This window comes from Trichoplusia ni, chromosome 21, assembly GCF_003590095.1.
Source record: "Trichoplusia ni isolate ovarian cell line Hi5 chromosome 21, tn1, whole genome shotgun sequence".
NCBI lineage: Eukaryota > Metazoa > Arthropoda > Insecta > Lepidoptera > Noctuidae > Trichoplusia > Trichoplusia ni.
The window spans coordinates 1,991,055-2,010,860 of NC_039498.1; the positions used below are offsets into that span (position 1 = coordinate 1,991,055).

The 19,806-nt window shown below is 35.9% G+C and overlaps 2 protein-coding genes across 6 annotated transcripts in view; one reads left to right on the forward strand and one right to left on the reverse strand.

Annotated features, from left to right (window-relative positions):
• LOC113504196 (WD repeat-containing protein 7) overlaps nt 1-19,806 on the reverse strand; it is a 108,111-nt gene that overhangs the window by 40,955 nt on the left and 47,350 nt on the right. The window lies entirely within an intron of this gene.
• Nucleotides 9,726-15,479, forward strand: LOC113504197 (pupal cuticle protein PCP52-like). The gene is made up of 2 exons (XM_026886370.1): nt 9,726-12,473; nt 14,568-15,479. Exons 1-2 carry the CDS (start codon nt 12,462-12,464, stop codon nt 15,438-15,440), a joined length of 885 nt encoding a protein of 294 aa, XP_026742171.1. The 5' UTR covers nt 9,726-12,461; the 3' UTR covers nt 15,441-15,479.

Here is a 19,806-nt window from a genome sequence, read left to right on the forward strand (position 1 = left end):
AGAGAATCCTCTTGGACACCCGCTCGGGGGAGGAAATGGGTAGTGTCAGATTCTTACTGACTTAACCTGAACCGCCGTGCTACGTCATCCGCGTTTGTGTCGCTGTATGGAAATGCGTTGGAATCCTTCAAAAACCGACACAAGGCGGGGGGGGAAGGTGACCTGTCCCTACAACAGCTAACAGGCCAAGGAGACGGAAGCGTCGTGCGTATGGGGTGTCTGACAATAGGACCACATCCATTTTTCATCATCTTAAAAAAAAATCTGCAATGTGGCAATTCAACGTTTGCTAGGACAGCAAGGTAGTACCTAGTTCTAATACGTTAAAAATCTATAAAAACCAATTGAATGTTATACTAAAATAGTTTATACATAATTTTGCAAAAGATTGAGTCGCCGTTTACCACACAGTAGTTCTTCAATAAAAAACTTTAAAACTACATACTTTCAATACCAAAACACATTTAATTAAATAACACATCCACAGGTGTTCTCAACCGAACATTGTGAAATCGTCCTTACTAACATTCTAGTCTAGAACTCTAGCGCACTACATCCTAGGTAGGCCGCCATTTTGGATTGTTACGGCAACAATCAAACTGGATATACCTAACTATTTACTTTATTATAGATTATGTTGAATCATTGGCCTTTTAGTTGTCCTTTAGAAATATTAGAATCTAATGGTGTGAGCTAACGTGGTGATCAATGCTTAAATTTTTTTTTTTTTTAAATACCTATTTATACTCACCGTAGGCTTGGCTTGGTGACCTCAGTAGCGGAGGGGATGAACCCACCACGCCAAACCCACTAAGCGAGACGTGTCGCGGTTTCGATCCCCGCGTAGGAGACGCATTTGAGTGACCTGAGTATAGGTGTCTGTGTGCATGTGGCTTGAATGTTTGTGAAGCCCCCCGCAACACAAGGTATGTTTTCCTTTATGCGGGAGTTTTTTTTTTAAGATTAATCTATACTAATATATAAAGCTGAAGAGTTTGTTTGAACGCTCTAATCTCAGGAACGACTGGAATTATTTTTGTGTTGAATGAGATGGCGCGACGAACTGGTAGATACAATGGAAAATGTGGAAAAACCAGGGAAAATTCATCTTCGAGGGCTTTCTTAACTTATATCTTCTAACCACGCGGACGAAGTCGCGGGCTACAGCTAGATAAAGAATAAAGATGAACACTATCCGTTAAGTCAGATTGACGCGTATAACTAAATAAACAATAAACGACTCAGTTCAACAATATTGATTGCATGAGCAAAAAACCTATTGAAAACAATATGTACAACCGCACGAATTCTAAACCGATTCAACGTGTACACGAAATCCTATAACTTGTAATACGCAATTCAAACCAGTTTTATAACACATCTATTAAATAGAAAGCCTAGCGCAATGCAACAATAGCGGTAATAGAGATAATGGTTTAATACAGATGCGATATTAATCTAGATATGATGTCTTCATAGCATTATCTATATCTATAAAAAAAATAGATTTCAACTTCATTCGGATTTTATCAAAATCGGTGCAGCCGTTTTAGTAGTTGTAAATTGCATTGTCATCGGGTTTGAAGCTACCCTAAAAATTTCAGCCTGCTAGCTTATCGGGAAGTGTCTCAAAATTGTGTTGCAAAAATTCAACCTGATCGACCACCAAGAAAGTGAGTATATAAAAATGTGAAAAAAAAATGATTTCAGTTTTTCTTGGTTATTTTTTGCTGTACAGAATATATTTTTCTAATTTGAGGTTGAACAATGAACAATGACGTTCTGTGAAAAGCTCTGCCGCGTTTATGTAAAGTATGAACGCGCCTGATATTAATGAATTAAAAGCGCCTTTTATTATTATATCTGCAATACGCACAGCTTTCGTTGCTTGATTTTATTTGAAAGGCGCCAGTGCACATCTGAAATGCTTCTGATTATGTATGAAAAGACGTCTTATTTTAAGTATATACAACTAGATAGCTTTAGCTTTGGTTGTACAAAGTATCTACACAACCGTAGCTAAAAACCATAGCAAATACAGTATTCATCTTAAAATCTGACCCCCAAACTAATTTGGCAAAAAAAGGCTACTTAGAAGTTTCATAACACCACAAAGAAATGAACAGCAAATTAAGCTATTACGACATATCATCAAACTCTCACCAAACTTATACATATAAGTATCTAACCACAAGAACAATTCCTGTTAATCTTCAGACCCTGACAGTCGACTATAAACAGCAAACTCTATAAAAACAGGCTTGCTACGTCACTATATAGGTTACTATAAATCACTGTCAGATTTAACACACAAGCGTACAGTTAGCAAGAAAAATCAGAACAAAATTATTATTTATTTATTAACAAGGTTATTTTGATCAGGAGTCTCTTGACGACTTGATGTCAGAAGCTTGAAAGACTGACAACCAGTCTAACCAAGGGGTATCGTGTTGCCCAGGTAACTGGGTAGAGGAGGTCAGATAGCCAGTCGCTCCTTGTAAAACATACTTAGCTGAAACCGGTTGGACTGGAAGCCGACCCCAACATATTTGGAAAAGGCTAGGATGATGATGAGCCACTTGATGACTCCCGGCGACCGAAGACGCAGGCCTTTTTTCTCCGGTTTAGATATCAAATGACTCTTTCCGCTTTGCGTTGAGCGGAAGGGAGTGTCAGACTTCTACTGACTGAAACCCACCCATGTTCCTTCTTTTACCCTTCTGATCTCTCCCTCGGATTGTTTGATAGAGTTACAGTGGCCACAGGAAATAAATTGAAAAAGAGATGTCCAATGTCTGTATCCTTAAAATAAGTTTAATCGTTTATGTTTCCTAAATGATAAGTCCTCTCCACTCACATTTATAATTGTTATCCTTTTGCTGTGCCCGACAGGGTCCACGATTGTTAACTATCAAAAAATGTTTACCACCTAAGCCTACAATGTGGAATGCAATAAAGAATTGAATTGTATTGAATTGAGATATGGGTCGATTTTAGTTATTAAAAGTCTGACATTTCCGCTCAGCCTAAATCTAGAGATATCCGGAAAAATACGTAATTAAGACGATGCGAGTCCTTATACTAAGCTTATACTTTTCAATTATACTCGGTAGCGTCTTTTTTTGCTGACGGTACTAACAATTATACGTCACCCAAAGTTTAAGAAACGTGTAATTCGTCTTCAATCTTCTTCACAACATCAATTTGATATTTAAAGCGAGGATGATAAGGTCCAAATTTCAATATTCTATGTTATAGCGAGATGAAATTGTGTAGGTATAAAAATAAACATAATATGTACAATTACGTCACAAGTACGTTGAGAGGTCGTCGCACGCGCATCTTTGCGGTTCAAGTTCATATGAATTTATATTAATAAAAACGTACTTATGTATGTTTGTAGAATAACGATTCTTCATGAGTTAAATATTCAAAATGGTGGATAATAAAAAGTCATACAACACAGTACTTTTAAGCCACGCAAAAAAGCCTTAGACTACTTTTAATAGCAGCGATCATCACATCAACATTTAAAAGAAAACGTTATGTCCTAAAAAAGGAAATTTTCGAGGCACTAGGTTCAATTATATTTTGAAGTACTTATATGAAAGATTAGCATACCATTTCTCAACTTCCCAAATAGGGATGATGACATTTTTTTCTTGCAGTGCCCGTCTTGTAGTTTTCTGTATAATAATGGATACGTATTTTTTTATTTGTCCCGCAAACATAATTTGACCAAATTACAGTGAATGAAACTTACGCGTGACGTCGCGATTGAGTATAAATTTTCCTCTATCGTTACTTCACAAGCCCCCTCTCCTAAACTTTAAAGCAGTTAATCTTTGACAATTCTAGTTTTTCTGAAAAAGGAAAAAATACGTGTCTCATACTTTTCAATTATCTAACTGAGGGACTAATGAGATTTTTTCTTTTTATACCTAGTCATCATCCCTATTATGAAACCACCAACTTAATCATTCAAAAATATGCCATAAAGATATACTTTCAAAAACATTGACTTTGTCACCTATTGGTGACAAAGTCAATGTTTTTTGTTTTTGTTTTTGACTTTGTCACCTATTGGTGACAAAGTCAATGTTTTTGAGACCGCAAACAAAACCGCGGCCAAAATAAAAAAAAAACAAATCAACAGAAGAAGATCAGGCACACCGTCACACACTCATAATTACCTAAGTGTAACATATTACGTCACTGATACCGTACGAGGTCGGCGCCCGCGCATCCGCGGTCAAGAGCAACGGAAAGTAAGACTTGATGAGTAATGATGACGAGATTTATGAAGACTCGTTTGGGTGAGACGAGAAATATTGTAAGGATTGCTATGCATTGCGTTGTGGCGCAGCTTTGGTATTACAAGTGATGGAATATAGGCGGCAATGTATTGTAAAATGTATGATGTTTATCGCAAAGTGTAAATTATGCTTAGGGATATGTTTGAAGATGTTTTGACGCTCTCTATGCACTCAGAAAGTCAAACAAAGGTAGTAGTTTTATTGCAGTATTAGTATATCTGATATAGGCTAGAAGTTTACTGTCCTAGACGGAGTTTGTTTCTCTTTGGGAAAGCCTAAGATCAGTCTGAACCTGAGTCTGTCACCAGTACTTCCCGAAAGAAATAATATTTTGGAATCGCGCACGTAGAATTATTAGAGACCTGCCATTCTCAGGCTTTTCTTTTGTCACTTTTAGGAAATCTTCACGGACAGCCTAAGGGGAGGAAACGTGTAGTGTCAGACTCTTACTGACTAAGCCCGAACCGCCGTACAATGTCTCCTGAGAGTTCTTAGGCGTACAGGAAACAAAACCATTTTGATTTTGTTTAAACCACTCCCATGTTGAAGATGATTCAATCCTTGTCTTGCGAGGGGTTTCATAAAGTATTCATGTCACTCTCTCTGACTCAAGCACAAGCATTCGTAATTTGGATTAACTTGGCACAGATAATTAATAGACCATCAAGACGGACGGCGTTTCTAACAGCATAGCGAAAATAAATTTTAAAATTCAAAATATATTAGGATAGGTGCTTCAGAAAAATTTAATATTTTTTTATGGTGTTATATAATCGTAATGAACCGTTCTATCAAATAATAAAAATAGTGGCAACTAGCCTATTTTTAGAAGAGCACGCTGTGCTCGTTCTACCTTTCCCAGCAGCTTCCCACGTTACAATGCAATAATTTAGAACAGATTGGGCGGACAGATTCGTACAAGCCACAAGCATTCGTGGATCACACAAACGCTTGCTCTACGCTGGTATCCAAACCGCCAGACTTCGCATGCTGTGACCTCAACCACACGACTATCCTTTGTTTTTTAAACCACATAAACGTCACAATACATGAGCTTTAATAAAGGATCAGTAAAAGTCGTTGAACGCACAAGTTCAGGTTCATACGAACAGAAAGAACGAACGTATTAATCCGGTTTCAGGCATCGTTGTGTCTTCCGCTGGCGGTGAAATGTTGATATTGTTGCGTTGATATTTAGTGGGTACATAAATATATATGATAAACGGTCGAGTTGTTGTGGCGAAAAGGTTGAAAATTATGTTCTTAATCGTGAAGTGAGTAAAATGTTTATTTGGTTTGTTTTTGGATAATCTTGAGGAACTGATGATAGTATAATGAATTGAGTGTGAAAACCTCTTTTTTCGGATGGGAAATTATCAAATGACTCCTTCCGTTTTCGGTTGAGCGGAGGGGAGAGTCAGACTTTTCTGACTAAAACCTATCCATGTTCCTTTCTTTGCCTTTCGTGTACCGGGGCCACGGTACCTAACCCTTTTACGACAACAGCTTTTTTAAACATATATCAACTACGTCAAATCCATAGTTATTAGGAACATTAATGTCATAACTACTACGTAATACGCAAAAACCAGTGGCATTATAATTTTCTCAGTATATTATTCAAGTTGCCTAAAAACCAGTAGGTATTTGAAATTGTAACGTTACAAGCAATAAGGAAGTTTGTTGTGATTACGTTTTGAGAGCAATTTTAATAGTTTCGATACAAACAAATTTATTACTTTGGTATTTGTTTTTTGTAGCTGTAATTAATCTGTTATTTACATAATTTGGAGATAATTGTAAAGAGTTTCCGGACGTCACTAGATCAATTTTGCTATTCAAATTGTTAGGGTTAGGTAGCCAACGGTTGAAAACGGAACACTATTACTGAGGATCCGCTGTCTGTCGGTCTATCTGTTCGTCCGTTAGTGACCAAGTTGTATCTAATGAGCCCTAATAGCTAGACTGTTGAAATTTTCACAGATGATGAAGGTTTTCTGCCGCTATTACAATTAATACTGAAAAAAAAGATGGAGGTTGGACAGCGTTTTTTTAACGATTCCCGCATTAATGAATTATTAAAAAAATGAATTAAAATCCTTGCGTAGCAATGGCTTTCACAAATGTTCAAACCAAATACACAAAGACACCAAGACTCAGAACAAGCATTCGTAGTTCACACGAGTGTCGTACGTTGGGATCGAAACCGCGACACGTCACGCACAGTGCATTTGACGTGGTGACCACAACCGCTCGGCTATCCGTGCAGCCAGACTTTACCTAGTAACATAGCTGACCGACAAATCTCTTGATGAGGGAGAGAGATGCCACTCTATACCGTGTATTGCGCTGTTAGGCTTCCATAACCATTTTTCTGCCGGGGAATCCTCATGCACGACACACGCGCTCCCTCGGGGTAGGAAATGGGTAGTGTCAGACTCTTACTGACTAAACCTGAACCGCCGTGCTACGTCATCCGCGTTTTTGTGTCGGTGTATGGCAATGCGTTGCAATCCTTCATATACCGACCGCGGGCTTCGACCGGCCACGTTTCAACCATTATAATACTGCTTTAAGATGCGGTAGACCCTCAAGAACTGTACAAGTTGTTGAACTGCATCGTAATATATATCCCTTGTCCGGCAGTCTTTATATTAATGGTGCTGTTTAAATCTATAACAATTGCAAAAAATATGTCAAGTTTAAATAGATATAGCCTAGGGGCCCGTATACAATAATCTTTTAGGTAAGACGGACTTATCATGATTGATTGTTTTGTGTGTAGTTTCGTTTTGCTTTGTGTTAATCTCGTCTTTACGTTAATATAGAGTATCAACTATCTTTATACTGAATGCTATCATTATTCGTTCAGGTTTGTTTTCTGTATGCAATGCTTTTATATGCCACTGGCTAGTGTTTTTTTTTGAAACAGAAAAATATTTAGGAGTTTTAGACTTTTGATTATATAATTGCGCCGAAACGTGTCTTAACTGAGATTAATTACATTAAACCAGCAAAACCATATAAAGAAAAAATAATTTCATATGATTGTATTTTTTTTAATTCTTAGCATAAATGAATCAAATTACGTAGTGCTGGACATTATTTTTGCTTCTTTATGTTGTAATAATAATTTTCAAATTCTTCGCACAAATAAATATAGGGCGGGAGATGCGTTTTCCTTCTTTCAATAAAAAATATATATTATTTAATTATTTCCTCACGAAAGGTACCCTAAAACCGCTGACATTTAGCAGAAAGCGGTCCAGATATGTGAACTACAGGTAATGAGGCTCGTACGAAGAATCAGAACAAAAGAGGATAAAATAAAATGTCTGTGTGTGTGTGTGTGTACGTTTATAAGTTTAAGTGTGTGTAGTATGCATAGTACAAGATCCGGGGGCTGCAGCTGAATGAGAGTTGATAGCATTTATTTATCTTTAAAACATTATAAGCGAAGAATTTTTATGGCTATGATGTATATTGGCTTTCTGTTGACTACGTCTAAATTATCTTAGTTTCATTTACCTTTAAATGCTTTAAATAAATAAATAAACATTCTACTTCCTCCTATTATATACCTAAACGTGAATGTTTGTTTGTATGGATGTTTTCATGTTTGTGACTGTTTAATGCAAAAACAACTGAACGGATTTAGACGACACTTGCTATTTTTTATAACCTGATAGATTTAATTTTCATTTTATGTTCCCGTGGGATCTTTTTCGACACCTGCAGTATTTCATTTATATAATAACTAGCTGTTGCCCGCGACTTCGTCCGCGTGTTTAAAAGACATAAGTTATGATTTATAATTGCCCTGTTTTTTCACACTTTCCATTATATCTTAGCTCGTATTAGTCGCAGCGTGATGGTTTATGGCCTAAAGCCTTCCTCGATGAATGGTCTATTCAACACAAAAATAATTTTTCAATTTGAACCAGTAGTTCCTGTGATTAGCGCGTTCAAACAAACAAACAAACTCTTCAGCTTTATATATTAGTATAGATAGATATAGATAATAAAAAATGAGCTTTTAATCAATAATCATTTTCTAAATGTACAAACCGATAAAATTCGCACAGTAGCAGGTGACTGGTATTCCAAAACTTTTATTAGTTTTTTAAGTATTTACTAAAAAAAAATTCTACCCACATTTTATTTTAAAAATAATGCTTAAAGGCGGGTTCCAATTACAGAGCTAGTTGGCTTGTTTATATGAAGATTTAATTGGAAGCCAGATAACTGAGTAAAGGTCGGCAGTTGTATTATAGACTTAGCAATTGCAAAGCGACAGCAGAAAAGAAAGTTTAAGAAAGAGATAATTGTTCAATTATTGCTTTGAAACTCTTTTTTGATTCATGATAATAATTTTTTTATGAAAAAAATCACCCCAGCACTAAGGAAGTTTATCCTTATCACGGGGTTTTCACAAACATTAAAGTCACATGCACAAAAACACCCAGACTCAATCTTGGATTACCAAAATGTATTTTCTACGCGGGGATCGAATCGCCCACAGTGGGTTTGGTTATTATGTCGTAAAAAAATACTTTTTCTGACAATTCTAATAAGTAGGGTAATCATAGTGATGCACAGATAAAAAAAATTAGGCGAACGCAACTTGTTTTGGCACGTAAATATAACTATTTCTTACTATAATAAGAAGTGGCCAATGTGGAGGAGCTCGTGGCTAAGCTATAACCGCATAAGTGAATCGATCACAGCTTAAGCTATGCTTGACGCGGCTGGTCCGTAGATGGGTGACCATCTTTGTCATAACGAGTTCCTCCGTGTTTCGGAAGCTACGTTAAATTGTGGGTCCCGGCTGTTATTTCTACATCTTTGACAGTCGTTACAGGTAGTCAGAAGCTTGAGAAAGTCTGACAACCAGTTTAACCAAGGGGTATCGTGTTGCCCAGGTAACTGGGTTGAGGAGGTCAGATAGGCAGTCGCTCCTTGTAAAACACTGGTACTTAGCTGAAACCGGTTAGACTGGTAGCCGAACCCAACATAGTTGGGAAAAGGCTAGGCCAATGAGGTGAGATAAGAAGTGGGCCGTTATTTCCCAAAGCTGTTTATCCCTTCCTCGGTTTTTTTGGCTGTGAAAAACATATTTCCAAATACATAATAACACCGCAGTTTTTAATTGAGATAGGTTTAAATTAAATCCGCCTACAGAAGCTGAGTGTTGTTTGTTTTTATTAAATATCTTGTTTCAATGTCAAATAGTGATGTATTCGTGTCTTCTTGTAAAAAACATTATAAGACGTTTTAGAGATTAAGCTCTCTTTAGCGATTTAGAATTATGAGGTATGCCAAGCATTTGTGTCATTAACGAATCGTTGTCCTGAGTCTGGGTGTCTTTATGCATGTGACTTGAATGTTTGTGAAATCCTCCGTGACACAAAAATCAAATTTAATAATCGAAACATGTAAGAAAAAAATCAACTGCAAATGCAATGTTTCAAAAGATCGTAGCATAAAGCCAAAGCAGGTTTTAGACTGATTCAGCGAACTGAAAAAAATCTAAATCTTATGCGTCACAACTATCTACAATTAAAACTGTTTAAAACTATGTCACATAGTCAAAAACTACATTAGACTTCAAGAAAACCAACAAGTATATAGATATACTAATTATCAAAAACAATAATTCATTATAGCGACAACAAATGACGTTATGTACGGTCAGCATCAAAAGATTTTATGAACAAAAGGTGCGGACTGTTTTATAACATTATACGAAATACCAGGACAAAAAATTTGTGGAAGGACTTTGAGAGGCCTTTGCTCAAAAGTGGAACACAATAAGCTAGATAAAAAAATTGTTAGATTTACAGAAGGTAAGATGAGAAGAAGAAAGTCCCGACAAAAGAAACTGCTTACAAATCGGTTAACCGATTTAGAGCTACGGTACCAGACATATTGTTGCACGGACAGACCCTCATAGCGCTCAAACTTAACATCCTCTTACAAAAGAGCTCATGAAATGTCTAGACCGATTTTGGTAGAGCATGTCTAAAAATTATCGTAAGAAAACCCTCTTTTAAAAAAAACCGTATCTAAATCGGTACTCCCGTTTAAAAGCTCCTGTGCCACAGACACAGTGATCAAAATTTTTACTTATACTTAAAATGCCTGTTCTTTTGGGACGTCGGGGTTTAAAATACATATCAATAAGATACAAGTAGATACAGCTATCATTTTTTTAACCTTTCTTACATTGTATCATCATTGCAATAAACAAAATTGTTGCAATTTCTTTTGTTCTCTTAATTCTGACTGGATTATACACTTTTCATGCTGACTGTACTATTTAGTACAGCCATGAAGAAAATCGGTTAACATAATTCAAGAGCGACTATTCAAGAATTGTAGGAATTTGGTGTTTAGTATGTTTAAAATATACGTTTTATTTGTCAATCGCAAAATATAGAGCGGTGTGTAAAAATAAGGGGAGAACTTTGCCCAGCAGTGGGATCTGACACCTGCTATATAAGAATAAAAATAGGAGCAACATTCATGACAATAATAGAATTGTTTAGAACATTTCTTAGCGTTAATGATGTTGATGTTAACGGTACTTACATGGTACATTTGGTACTCGAAAATTACAGGTTGACTTCAAGATGGCGCCCGAGCTGTCAATACCGACTTCCTGCATTCTTTGCGCCCTCGCTCGACCGCCCGAATTAGGGTTCCGTGGTAAAATTATAGTTCATAGTGTGAAACCGAAAAGATTTTTTTGAGTTACAGTTACACAGTTTTCAAGGGTCATTCGTTAGTTATAGGGTTTCATATTTTTTAGATCCTTTATAAAATTACCTCCAGAAACATCTTAAGTGAATTGCAGATTTTTTGCAAATGAAAAACATGGTTAAAATGTTAAATAGTTGGTAAACAGACTTGTACTAGACTACTACGACGTTTCGGGGGTTCGATCCCAGCGTAGGACAAGCGTTTGTGTGATCAATGCTTGTCCTGAGCCTGGGTGCCTTTGCCCACGCCATGTGTCAAGTCACATACTTGAATTTGGGGGTTTACGTTAAACGTTAAAAACCATAGCGAGGGATTAAGATGAAAAAAAATGATTGGAGCTGGAAAATCCATACCTAAAATTATCCTGGAATTCTAGCATTTTTTTTCTGAATATTTGAAATACAACCTTTCTTTGTTTTAAAAAGTAATTGCAAAGCTTTTCTGTATAAATAAGTGTGTCCTTAACTAAAACGTGACTAGAACAACATATTTTAATGTCATCAAGTTTCTTGAAAACAGTTTATGTAAAGTTGCAATGTTTGTTATTTATTGCGTGTATGTTATTTTAAAACCGCTTTTCTTTAATATTTACTTCATTTCTTCGAGGCAAGTCTAACAAAAAATGATATTTCAATAATAAAATTGGGTATTTGACAAAATAAAGTAATAAGTCTGTCATTAGTATTTCTAAAATAACATCAAATAGGTGTTTTTTCTAGAAACAAAGTTATGATGATTCAGTTCATTGAAATTTCACGTGACGTCACTCATCAGTACCCTTTCTACCCACAAGGGATGTTAATCGTGGCTACTTCTATAAAATCCACCATCCTAGATGCATTTTACTTTAAGTAACCAGGAAAAACGCACTATCACCCTAAAATGATAGAACTATTAATAGCTTTAGAGCGCAATGGAATTTCTCCCTGTTTATGAAACATATAACATATAACTGCTGTGTTTCTGATATTGTAAATATTACAGCCTTCCTCAATAAATGGACTATTTAACACCGTCAGTATTTTCAAATCGAACTAGTAACTCTTTTAATTAGCACATTCAAACAAACAAACACAATAATTGTACATATTATTATAAATTTAAATATCTTTCTGGAACTTCATTCTACAGTAAAGTAATCGAATCCAGAATACTATTTAATTACCTACATACCAAACAGACAACTTTAAAACAAAAAAACCCAAAATCAAAAAATAAGCTCAAAAAATACTTACGGAACCCGTCCGTATTCAAAAAGCGAGTTGACCTATTATATTTTTTTCTTATTGAACATCTTGCCGCTTGCTCTATATGGCGGAGTATAAATAGGTTCGGATCGAGATCAGAGGCATCAGTAGCCATCCACAGCATCCCAAGATCAAGATGAGAGTTCTGGTTAGTTTTAGTTTTTAATTTTCTTCTTTTTTGTTAAGTAACAGTGCTTTTTAATTATTTGAAGTGAATTTTTCGTTTGTGTTTTCGGGTTTGTCGGTCTTTTGGTTGTTTTCCAATTTTGAGTCAGGTTTGAGAGTCTGTGTTTTTTATTATTAAATTATATATCTTAGGTGATTTTCAAATTAATAAAAATATTTCTTTTGACTTTTTCAATTGTTAAGTATTTTTAAATGCATCGTGAATTTCAGATATTGTAGACTAAAATTGTTCAATGCCTTAAAAAGTTTAAAATAAATAGGATAACCTAACCAAAAAATGAATTATAGTATACGTGTTTGAAAAGGAAAATCGTGCTTCAACTATAATTCAATTATCTTACTAAATATATTTTTTGATTAATTTTTAATTAAGTTATTTATTTGTTTCATTGATCTTGACCGTGTAATATAGACATTTATTTAACGTTTTAATTAAAGAATTTTCTCTATTAAAAATCATATACAACTGAACTAACTGGCAAAAAAAAAAAAAAAAAAACAGACTAAACTAAAAATTCTTACAAATATTTTTTTCCAAATAACTCTTTTTTTCGAACTTAAGTTTCTTTGTCCTAAAACTTATTCATCAAAAGTTTTACACCTTTAATATCATGCGCAATTACGCTAATATGGCAAACTGTATCGACTACTCGATATTCATATCACTTATAATATAAACTAATATATTCGCGAGACAAGTTAATTAATTAATTACAATAAAAAACACTTCACAAGTGGTAAGAAAACCTATACGACGGAAGCTAGTGCTCAAATAGTTATTATAATAAAGGATACTATCTGAAACATGTCGACTTTAAGGCGGTATTTTTCGGGTTAATATATTATAGCCTTATTTTTATTATATTATAGCCCACTAGTTGTTGCCCGCGGGCCCGCCTGCTATAAGTCGAAAATGGTCCCACGGGAACATAAAATCGGGATACAAACTATCCTATGTGTTAATCCTGGTAGTTTCTATCATAAAAAGGAATGGTGAAGCACTCCGGTGGTTTTAGACTTTAAAGCCGAGATACCATTCCTCCTTCCTCAGGAAGTAAATGAGGAATTTCTACGGATTAAATAAAAAAAAAAGTTTTGTCTAAGTCAGCTATGGGATTTTTGCGTGAAAGATCACAAACATCCATACATATAAACTTTCGCGTTTATAGTATCAGTGGCAGGCGGGTGCACTACCGTGCCCCAAGATAACACTCACTAATAACACGGCTGTCTATCGGTAAAAGAATAAGCAAAATCGATTCAGTAGATCCTAAGATAACCCCTATAACAACGTCACAAAGTGAACTGAAACTCTACCTCTTCATGATATAAGTATAGATTGACTTAGTGGTAACACCGCATTACTGCCAAGTCAAAGCTTCAAGTTCGATACCAAGGCACGCACCGACTTTACGATTTTTTTCTAAATTTTATTTCAGAACAGGACATTATTACTTATACATTGACGTAAGCGACCTGTTTGCCTTAAAAAAAACATTAGATACTTTCTGTAAATAACTAATTTAATTAAGATATCAAGGCGAACTAGGACAAAAAGTAAATAATTTAATTTAGTAACATACTAGAGGGTACTACCGCCTAGTATAGGCGTCTTAAGGTATTATGTTTGTGGAAGCGAGACAGCGCTATACACGGTATAGAACGCCATCTCTCTCCCACATCGGCAGTAATATTACTTCAAGACATGTTGGAAGGTTTTTTGTAGTTTTTTGAGTCGTTCTAAAATATAGGCACATTATTTTTTCATTTGCACGCTGTGCAGGTTTCCTTTTCATTATAACCATGTTAATATCTAAATTAATTAATTTATAACAAGTGTCTAAAGACGTTCTAAACTATAGTTGACTGGCCTATTGATCTAGTGATCAGTAGCCCTGACTGGTATACCGGAGGTCGTGGGTTTGATTCCCACCTAGGACAAATGTTTGTGTGATGAGCAAAGTCATTTGTTCTGTGTTCAGAGTGTCAGCTATCTCCATAACAAATTTCATCGATCCAGCCTTACAAACATAAACTGTATACTTTCGCATTCCAGATTGTATCCACCCTCTTCGCCGTTGCGGCAGCTGCGCCATCCGGGCTCTTCGCACCAGCGGTGGTCCCAGTCCTCAAAACAATCCTGGTACCAGAAGCCATCCCCACCATCTCTCCCGGAGACATCCAGGCAGCCGCCATCGATGCTCAAGTCAAGGCTATTGACGACCAGGTCAAGGCACAAGACGCCGCTCAAGCCGCCGCTGACCAGGCAAGGGACTTGGCTGACCAAGCCAACGAGAACAACAACGAGAAAGCTATAACCGAAGCTTCTGCTGTTACCGAACAGAATCTGGACGCTTACTGGTCTGCCGAGGACAAGAAATGGCAAGCAGTTGATGCTTTGAAAACAGCTGAAGCTCAGATCGATGGTGCTGTTGCCAGCAATGCTCCTTTATTCGCTAAGGCAGCTGTCAAAGGCGCTCTTCCTTACATCTCTGCTGTTGGTCCCGTCACACCCATCGTAGCTCCCATTCCTCCAGTCATCTACTCGCCATACGTTGCTCCCTACAGCAGCGCGTCCAGTCAAACTATTGTCAACCAGGAAGCTCAGACTGAGACTAAGGCTGAGAATTCCGAGGCTGCAGTCAAGACCGCTGAGCCAGCGAAGCCAGCTGAAGAAGAGAAGCCAGTTGAGAATGCCGAGAGCGCTGAAAGCCCGAAAGCTGAGAGTCCTGCTTTGAAAGCTGTTGAGAACTTGAGCGCTAAGCCTGCGCTGGTCGCTCAGCCCCTGATCTCTGCCCCTCTGGGTCTCTACCGGTACGACGTGGCCGTGCCAGCTGTCGCCCACGTCGTTGGACAGCCGATCTTCAAGTATGCCCCGGCGGTCCATCCTGGCGTCCTCACTCCTACTTTTGTCAAGACTGTGTGGTAAATAGTTTGAAGGTGGAATTAAATTTTAATTTGACGACTATTCTATTGTTTTCTTTAGTTTTTTACGAGCTTCCTGCAATAGTCGTATCATACTTATATTGTAAAGACAAAATTAGATTCATTTCGACAACATTTGGCATTTAGCTGACAAAAAAAAATCTTTTTGAAAGGGGATGACACCGCAAAATGCAGCTAGTCGACAATAATACTTTGACCACAAACCAGTGGAAATACACACTTGTCACTATCACAATTGTCCATTCAGATCATAAAAACAACAACCATTTTTCAGTCATTTCGTAGTTGGTACCAGTACTGTTTCTGAAGAAAATAATATTAACAGAAATTCATTTTTCAATCACCATAAAATTGGATCATATAAAAGCCTAAAAAAAACTGAAGTATTAGAACGTCACACAAAGAACTCCAACCAATAATAATTATGAAAAATATTTGACATTTAAAATTATGCGCAATGAAGACTATAAAATGTTGAGTCATTGTGTTTACCATTTTTCTACGAAATGACGTTGTTGAAGGCTGATTAAACTATTCTACTCATACTGCCACTTGTAAAAAGAAATTAAAACTAGTTTTTGAATTTTTTACAATATCTTTATGGGATATAACTATTGATATATTTGTCCAGAATAAAATTAGGCTGAAACTAATATCATAACTGAGGTTGGTTTGAGTGGATGGATATTTGTCATTCTTTCACGCAAAAACCACTGAGTTGGGACGAAATTTGGTTCACAGATAGTTAAAAACCTGGATTAACACGCAGGATAGTTCTTCTTCCAATTTAATTTCCCGTGGTCTCATTTTCTATTTGTAGCCGACCGGGCTGACGGGCAACAGCTAGTAAATCGCAATAAGAAACAAAACAAATAGAAAACTTCAATTGTACGGGAATTACATTCCTCTTCAAAATCCATGAATTTGTCTTGTCAGTTCAATATATTTAAGTTAAAAGTAATAATTCATTTAATAACTTTAAGCTCATTTGAACCATGCGAAAACTTCATTTGGGTCACAATACATAGCTGAGCCGCTCAGCTCTGATATCAAAAGCGATATAACATACTCAGCAATGTATCTCAATCACAATTAATTGAACGTTTACAAGACACCGATATATTGAACTCACTCAAGGTCGAACTTTAAATGGTAATGACAATTTACGAGCAGTAAAACATGATCTTAATATCGCAAAAAAAAAGTATATGGAACTATTTATGGTAGTAATAAGCAGTTATTTTAATTACTTAAGTTAAGATTTAATTTAATGAATTGATAAGAATTAAATGAATGAAGTGTAAGCTCAAGTTTAACTCACGAATAAAGGCGACTGCCCACTACACCGTACCATACCATGACCGTGCTATGAACGTGTCAGGCAAAAAAATATTTTCTGTATTAAAAAGGCGACGATGCTGGTCGGTAACGGCACGGGCTAGTCAGGGCATGGTCGAATACTTTTAGTGTAGTGGGCAGACTCCTTTATGCAGCTTTCTATCGATGAAACAATTTAAAAAAATTGGTTCATTACTTTCGGAGATAACACCCAACATACAAACTTATAAACAAATGTTGCCTATTAGTAAAGGTAACAAGTTTTGGAACTGTATCCATCTTTTCTTGTACCATTATTTTTTCTACTGCTCCCGTACTAAGGCATTTAATCCTTGTGTCGCGGGGGGTTTCACAAACATTCAAGTCACATTAACAAAGGCATCCAGTTAGGTTCATCCCATTAGGTTATAAGTTACCACGTGGTCGCAGTCACAGGCAGAAAAGAATCATAAAAGTGCTAAGTATATAAAGATTGTCAGTATGATTTCAGGCGCTTTATAATGTTCTTTCTCAAAGCGCCTTGTAGAAAACAATTGTTTATATTCATAAACGACGACTTCAATCAGTGCAAAACTTAAGGGGTTAAAAATATAGAGCAAATAAATAAAAGAAAAAATTATCATTACTGCATAGATAGCCGAGAGGTCGAGGTCATCACGCCAAACCCTACTGAGCGCGACGTGTCTAAGATTCGATCCCCGCGTTGGATGAGCACTTGTGTGATCCAATGCTTGTTCTGAGTTTGATAGTATTTGCGAATGTTGTGAATCCAATGTTTGTGAAATCTGCGACACAGAGATTAAATTCCTCAGAGTTACACGCATTTAAAAAAAATAAAGATTAACAAAAGATGAACGCAAATGAAGAAAAACACAATATGAAAGAAAGTTCTTTTGACTTTTATGTGGTGTCTACCGTATACAGAGTATTTATTATATATCATCATTAAAAAAGGCCATTAACCACGGCTTAACCATGATTTTGAATAATTTTTTGTTGTAGCAAAAACAGGAATGCAACACGTGTGAAAAATATTAGTGTCAACCTATATCGATTCATGAACAGCCTGACTAAAGACCATAGAAATCTAAATATTAGATTTCTATGCTAAAGACGAATAGACAGCGGTGCCTTTCTTTCGGTTTTAATAATCATACATTTTTTCACGTTCTAACCAACTTACTAAGACAACGCAAACATCGACTCGGGATCCCGCCGCGTCTGCTCCTGATTAAGGACTCCGGTTGGGTCCGAAACTAGTCGGGCTACCCCGATAAATACGCGTGAGTAAACCGTTACATCATTTAATAATGAATCATTGTCACGACAGTTACTATCAAAATATCGATTTAAGGGTACTTTGTAAGTAACATTTCCAACGTTTATACTAACAAAATAATTAAATAAACTATGAAAGTTCCTTCTTTTCCCCATATATGAAAGAGTCATCCTATACCAATATACACTCTATAGAAATAACACTAACAGTTACTTTAATAAGAACCTGGAAAGACTCAAAAATGTCCGACTTCTACAATTATCCGCAACAACACATATACAGCGTGTTACATTTCCATCAACACATTTAAATACCCGTCGACCTTAACGCGATCTTTATACAGGCTGTTCAATTTATTTAATGGTTATTTTTTATTGTTTACAATAACTCCATTTTATCTTAAAAGGTTCAGCGTTGACATCTGTAAGGAAACGAATTGTTTAAACACCATAAAAAATTAAGAATATGTATTTTTTAAGCCTTTTATGATCTGATAAAGGTTTTTTGGATGTTCAATTCATCTGGACAATGCTTTTAATATAAGTTGATACAAATATCGGTCAAGTGCGAGTCTACAAATAGGAATATATAGAAAATTATAAAAAAAAAACATTTTGAGTGGTTAATTGAATCAATTTCGAAACAATTTACAAATTCAACAATTTACACGCAACGCCATCTAGTCTAAAACTAAGCAATGCTTGTATTATGATTACTAGACAACTGATAAAATAACTTAAATATTATCTAAATACTATATACTAATAATATATACTATAATAAACTATAATATACATTATACCTAAATTATACACAGACACAGAAAAAATGTTCGTGCTCATAACACAAAAATATACCCTGGGTGGGAATCGAACCCACAACCACAGCTGTACAGCAGTCAGGGTCACTAACCACCAGACCAACAGGACACTCGAAACTGACTTTACCTAAAGTTAATTTGACAATCACCAAGAAAACAATTGTCTCGCAATAACAAATATTACTATAACAACGACACAGCATTCTTTATATGGTAAAATATAAATTAAAACTAACTAAACTACACATATGGTATCCATTAATCATTTATAGTAAATATCTTGATGCAATATGATATGTATTAATAAATCTGTATATGGTATGGCTATATACTTTTAAGGATAATAAAATACAGATATAATATCCTTTGACTTTGATAAAATAGAAGAAAAAACATAATTTTAATCACTTACAAGATATACATTTACAGATTACGATATATATATCTTCTATACTTAATATATAAAGCTGAAGAGTTTGTTTGTTTGTTTGAACGCGCTAATCTCAGGAACTACTGGTCCAAATTGAAAAAATCTTTTTGTGTTGAATAGACCATTCATCGAGGAAGGCTTTAGGCTATAAACCATCACGCTGCGACTAATGGGAGCGAAGATAGAGTGGAAAATGTGAAAAAAACAGGGCAGGTATAAATCATAACTTATATCTTCTACCCACGGGGACGCAGTCGCGGGCAACAGCTAGTTATTTATAATTATTGATTACTAGCTGTTGCCCGCGACTTCGTCCACGTGATTAGAAGATCTTGAACCGTTTTCGAAGCGAACGCAACGGAAGCTCTCAAAGATGAATAATTTTCCCCGCCTTTTCCATATTTTCCCTTGTATCTTCGCTCCTATTAGTCACAGCGTGATGATATATAGCCTATAGCCTTCCTTGATAAATGGTCTATTCA